This window comes from Athene cunicularia (genome assembly GCF_003259725.1).
Source record: "Athene cunicularia isolate RWA chromosome 3 unlocalized genomic scaffold, athCun1 chr3_part1, whole genome shotgun sequence".
Taxonomy (NCBI): domain Eukaryota; kingdom Metazoa; phylum Chordata; class Aves; order Strigiformes; family Strigidae; genus Athene; species Athene cunicularia.
The window spans coordinates 119,444,101-119,450,140 of record NW_020799097.1 but is presented as its reverse complement, the minus strand read 5'-3'; the positions used below and the strand labels follow the sequence as shown (position 1 = coordinate 119,450,140).

At 36.0% G+C, this 6,040-nt stretch overlaps 1 protein-coding gene across 1 annotated transcript in view; it reads right to left on the bottom strand.

The window, feature by feature from the left end:
- The window catches only part of SPTLC3 (serine palmitoyltransferase long chain base subunit 3), a 91,052-nt gene that overhangs the window by 50,125 nt on the left and 34,887 nt on the right, over positions 1–6,040 (bottom strand). The window contains exons 3-5 of the mRNA XM_026845360.1: positions 3,547–3,738; positions 1,819–1,973; positions 727–875 (exon numbers count right to left, since the gene is read on the bottom strand). Coding sequence (XP_026701161.1) covers positions 727–875; positions 1,819–1,973; positions 3,547–3,738 — 496 coding nt within the window. The remainder of the gene's footprint in view (positions 1–726; positions 876–1,818; positions 1,974–3,546; positions 3,739–6,040) is intronic.

The window sequence follows — 6,040 nt, the reverse complement described above, 5'->3', positions numbered from 1 at the left end:
TTTTTTTTTTTTTTTTTTTTTTTTTTCTTTTGAGAGCTCCCAAGAAAGATAAAGCCTGAAGAGAAACCTCCCCTTGCATGTCTATGACTGGGAAATGTTTTCTCTGAAATGCAGGCTGATTGCGCCACTAGGAATACAAGGCTTTAGGTAAAAATATACCACTGAAGATAACACTACATGCAGCCTACAAACCAAAAAAGCAGACAAATCATAAAGGACGTATAAACAAAAAAGTCAGATGGAGCCTTCCTGAATTTATTCCTTAGATGCACACTAGTTATTTCTATGTTGTGCCCATTAATGTCTCAAAAATATTACAACATATACTTAGAACATGGGATTAAAAAAAAAAAGTAAAACCTCATTTTACTAATCAGAACACTCTGATGGTGACTGATACAAATCTGTGATGCAATTAAACTGCCCTAGAACAATTCTTGAAGTCTCAATGTTTATTTTACTTTTTTTAAAAAATAAGCCTGTTACTTCCATCATTAAAAAATCCCAGGCCACTATATGACACATTTGGGTTTGCTTTTCCAAAAACCTTACGTGATAATGAATATCCTTACGTGATAATGAATAAAACACAGCATCACTTTTAACAGTGAAACAGGTAATTGTTGATGTGACAAAAATTCTTTAAGTATCCAATTCCTTTAAGATATCTGTAAGAAAAAGCATACAGTTACAGAAACCTTGGTGGCCATCTAGCTGTTTACTCACCCATTTCCTGTCTGGTACTGCAGATTCCTGTCCCATATTTTTGTAACTCTATGGTCACAGTTTTCAAAGCATTAACATCCGTTTCTGCAAAGCCGAGGTAGTTATAAGAACCCATATTGATTACATTCTTGATAGTTCTTCCTGTAAACCTATAATTAAAGCAAATTTTAAAGAATAGTGCAACTTTCCCTCCAACCCCAAACAACAAGAAAAGAAAAAAAAACCCCAAATTTTCCCACCAAATGTTGTTCTTCTGTCAAATTCCTATTCAGGAATTTATAATCCTCATACTTTAACATCCTAAAAGTTTTTCCGGCCTTTCTATTTTCCTCACTAAATACTGCATCCTGCTCAGAATGTTTTCCAGATTCCAAGCTGCAGATGGCAATAGACTGGTATCAGGTGTAACGGTGCCTCTATAGATGTAAATAAACAAACAAAGCTAGGAATTTATATAGGGAACAACTTAGAGACACTATTTTTTCAAGTGAATTTTCAACAGCTTCCAGAAAGTCATGAGTGTTCACACTCACACACAGAGAAATTAAACATGAGGGAAATGAGGGGGGAAACACTCTGATACATTCTCAATATGCTGAAATATAGTCAACCTACATATTGTGTATGCGGTGAATTTCCATATCTATTTAACTCAGCAACAGTTGCGGTACACTGTAATCTTTAAGCTGTAAACTGCTTAAAACTCACTGCCAAAGACTCACTGTGTAAGAAGTCAAATTTATGCAATGCAAGAAATTATGATTTAAATCCTAACCAAGGGATACAACACATTTCATTGTAATATTCTGACTAAAGGTCTGTTATAAATGAAGCATAAGCAGTCTTACTTGTGCTTACACAGCCAAACAAAACCCATTTGTGATAAGAGTTCAGTTCTTCCACACTGTATTTCCCAACAATATTCAGAAGGAAGAGGACAGGTTGTCAGCATGGTACTGATTTAAGGAAAAAATACGTTGATGTAGATTAACCAAGGATCTAGGTAAGAGGGACTCGATGCAACTATCTGTGCTCTGCAGATGTATTGGCAGTATTACAAAGCTGACAGCTGCACAGTGTAAGCTGACTCACCTAAATGTCCAGTTGTAATCATCTGTAACGCGTTCCATGAGGTCAAACTGTGGCCCTGGGACACTGCAAATTGGACGATTCCAGTTGTCCCGTATTCTCATATAGAGGTTTCTGGTGTAAAAGTTCTCAAAATCTTGATAAAGTGGCACAAAATCCTGGTTTGAAAACATGCACAGGGTTATGTTGCTAGAAAAATATCTGCTTCTGTACCCAAGTCATTCCCCTTAAAAAGGAAAAACTGATTCATTAGTAAACAGAGAGCTATAACAGCCACACGTTCCTATGTCACAAACAACTCCAATCAGCAAATATCTTTATTCCCCTGAAATAGAGTGGTGGCTTTTTTAGGGGCTGGAGATTTTTGGTTTGGTTTGGTTTTTAAATTTTTTTTTAAATGGTCAACAAGTCGGCCTAATTTTCCAGTCCAATATTTGGCAAGATGGAAATGGAAGAATCCACAATTCTTAGGAGAAACTAAATGCTTCAAATTGAGCATTTTGCTATGTGTGGAGCAGGTTGCGAAACTAGGATAAACAAGTCATATTTCATGAAATATGGGTACATTAGATTAAAGCTAGTCCAATGTAATTGCCCTGGGCATTATTGGCCTAGACTGGACATACAAACAGCCAGTTAAGACAACTAGATTGTTTGACAATTTCTATCTATGTATTTTACTTGGAAATTAAATTAAAAGAAAGGTATGGAATCTAAACAAAGTTTTATATGAAATGGCAATATAGCCGTATTAGACACTAGGTACAATAAACTGATAAAATAGCATGGTGTGTAGTTACATGCGTGGGAAATTGGAGAATTAAATGAACACATAATCCATGGAGGATGGCAGAAGATTTAACTGGCGTGTCTAAAATCAAAATAGCTCAGCAACATGGCCAAATCATGAAGGGAACTGAAAAGGATATTCCATGAGAATGCTGATAAAAAGACTGCACGATGGTATTTTATTAAGTAGTGCATGAATCTTTCAAAAGCCAAACCAGGAAACAATTTAGGGAATTTTATTTTTAAGAGGAACTGTAGCACTATTCACATTTTTCCTCCATTATGCCGGGCGTTATTGTAAGTAACGGCTCAAACTGGACAGAGAAGGAGGAGCAACGGCAAAATTTAAACAAAATTAGAAGGCAATTGAGCTTGCCAAGGTGCAAGTTTCACTCAGAACTGTGCAGAGTGAAAAAATTTCTAAGTCAGGACTCACAAGAATTCAGGCTATATTCACTCTGTGCTGGGACAATGATCCCCGAGTGCTCTGTGACCAGCAGTTTGGCAAACATGTCAGAAATTACAAAGATGTCAGCACTGCCTGTTGCTACGAAGGAGAAAGTAAGATAGCCAGAAGGGACAGAAAAATCGGGGTTTAAGAGGTTTGGAGAGATGATATATTTAACAATAATGCATTTCTGAGTTTTCTTTTTCTGTGATTTGACCTAATACACTGAGATTCTCTTTTGCTGAGAGTATTCTGATACTCTTAGAACAAGGTGAACATATCTCAAGGTAAAAATTATGATTTTACTTATACAGAGGTACATATTCATACACGTGTTTAATCATACTGCAGTGCGTATCATTCCTCTCATCCCTATGCAATGTCCTTCTCTAAGACAAAAGTTGTTTGCCTTGTTACTTTGGTAGGTTATTGTACACAACTTGCAAGCAGGGGACAACTCAGCTGTGGATACATAATGTCTTTTTCATACATACTTTTTGTTGTTCTCTCTCTGTAGCAACGTTACGTTTTTCTAGTCCCCAGGCTCTCATAAAATCTCGCAGGTAGCCAAATATTGTTCCCACTCCAAAACCCAGGAAAGTAAGAACAGCAACATACATTGGTGCCTGTTCAAAGTGCTCAATAAATGTTTTTTTGTAGAGAGTTCCATTTGATATGCCATTCTTCTGAAAATATAGAACAGAAACTTGTGATTAATACATTTCATCTCATCAAAGCTTAGACCTTGAGGCACATCTTTTTCTCTAATAAGACACAAATTAGGAGAGACATTTAGACCTCACACTGTATCAGCTGATGCAATCTATACCTGAAGAGGAGGACATTTAAAACTGCAGTTGTTACTGACTACTGCAAGTATCTTCCCTTTTCTCTCCTCTCCACCAATGTCCTCAGTCACAGGTGTCTTCAACACCACTCCCTTGTCTATTTTGAAACATGTGAAACTTATGAAAGATTGGCAACATATTATTGTGTAATTGGACAATTATTTCAAAGGCGATTAAATGGAAACCACAATACTCTGTTCTTGCAAGACAGAGCTATAAAAAGGGAAGGGCAGCATTAAAAACTCACCTACACTGTGCCTGACTCTGCTTCTGGAAGTCTTGTGTAACCCGTTGCAACAACTAACCTATATACGACAAATCCTGTCTAAAATAGGGCACCTTTACCATGATGTTCTTCAAATCTGAGGAATTATCCAAAACAGCTATGACCCCAGTCATCTACTTCTGTTCTGATCTCACAAATGCTTCTAATCATATTTTCAGTGACCTCTTCCATACTTCTAAGGATACTTTAAAAAAAAAGAAGGGGGGGGGAAAAAAAAGACACACACACAGACACCCTGATTGTTGAATTAGTGACCCTATTGTGAGCAACTTCTCGAAGTTTACAAGTATGTGTGGAAAAAATATTATGCCTTGCAAATATTATAAAATTTCCATTTTAAAATTAAAGGAACTAAGTTTTTTTAGCTGCAGTCTTCTCAAATCAATTTATATTTAGTAGGATTATCAGGTTATTCTTTGGAAGGTAAGTAACTGCCTTATTTCTGCAAAATAGGATGGCATTTACAGTTACAGTCTGGTAACAGACAACCTGCCAATACAAAAATAACAAAATATAATTCAGAAAAAATAGTGCCCTCTGTAAAAAAAAAGACACAACATACACATTTTTGGAGCATGTTATAAAGCAAGACTACTAACATATGAAGAAATACCATTAATACATTGCTGACCGTGGGATGAATGAAACACAACAAAAAAGTAGTTTATCTGTTTATGTAATACAGCAGGCTGAAACAGAATAATCGTATTAAGAACAACTACAAATCACTGCGCTTGTCAGATCTAGAGAATTATTGATCTTCATACTGCATTAAAATGACTTTATCCTCAGAAGATTTTGATTTCAGTAGTAATTTGCTGTACAATCCTGGATTCACAAAGTTTTCTTGGGAGAGAAAGGAAAAAACCCAAAATGTTCGGCAGAAGATAGAACATAAAGATTTTGAAGGAAACCCAAAAAGGAAAAAAATTGCTGGTAGAGCTGAACAAAAACACATTTAGACTTTGGAAAGACCTATTGCCCTGTGAGTGAGAAGGAATGCAGGGTTGGCTCTCACCATGTGAGGGTAGACCTTTGAAGCAATGCTACACATGCACTCCCACCTCAAGCTAATTGCTCTTTTAGGGCAACCTATTTACCATGAAAAACATTTTATGAGGAGGAGTTAAATACATGGTCAAGTCATATTTCACATGAGCCACAACAGCTGTGTGCATAGAGTGACAAGATAAAGTAAGTATTTCATCAAAGATTAAGCTCAGTCACATTACTTTACATTTGTCATGGGCTAAGAGCATACTTATGGTCATCTATGGCAATTCAACTGACATTGTAGCTTGTCAAGCTGTGATGATGTGATAATGCACCTGAGCCCAGAGGAGAGAATTAGTATGATGATTCTGTTTATCAGTTTTGTTAAGAAACACTTTGTTGATGTATATCTTATTGGTAAAGGAACAGGGAAGTTCATATTGGACTCCTGCATTGCAAAACTCTTCTTCCACAATAAAACCTTTCTGTTGTGGAACTCTCATTTCAGCTGTTGCTGTTTTTTATGCAGTCAATATAGCATATGAATTTAAATATGTAACCATTGTCACCTCCTATCCTTAATACAGTTAGTAGTAAATGGCATCAATAGTAGTAAAGTCCTAAGAATGTGGAGTCAGACTGTAACCCATATTGTCCAGTCTACAAAGGATGAAAAGCAAGAGTCTTCAAATAGCCCAAAGTTAATATGAGGCTTGGAAAACAAATTTTAAAAAATATATCTTGTCTAAAAACTAAAGTGAGGAAAATAAAGAGCATTTCATCCATCCCTAGAGTCCATTCCCCCCCTCCCCCCTCCAAAAAAAAAAAAAAAAAAAAAAAAAAAAAAAAAAAAAAAAAAAA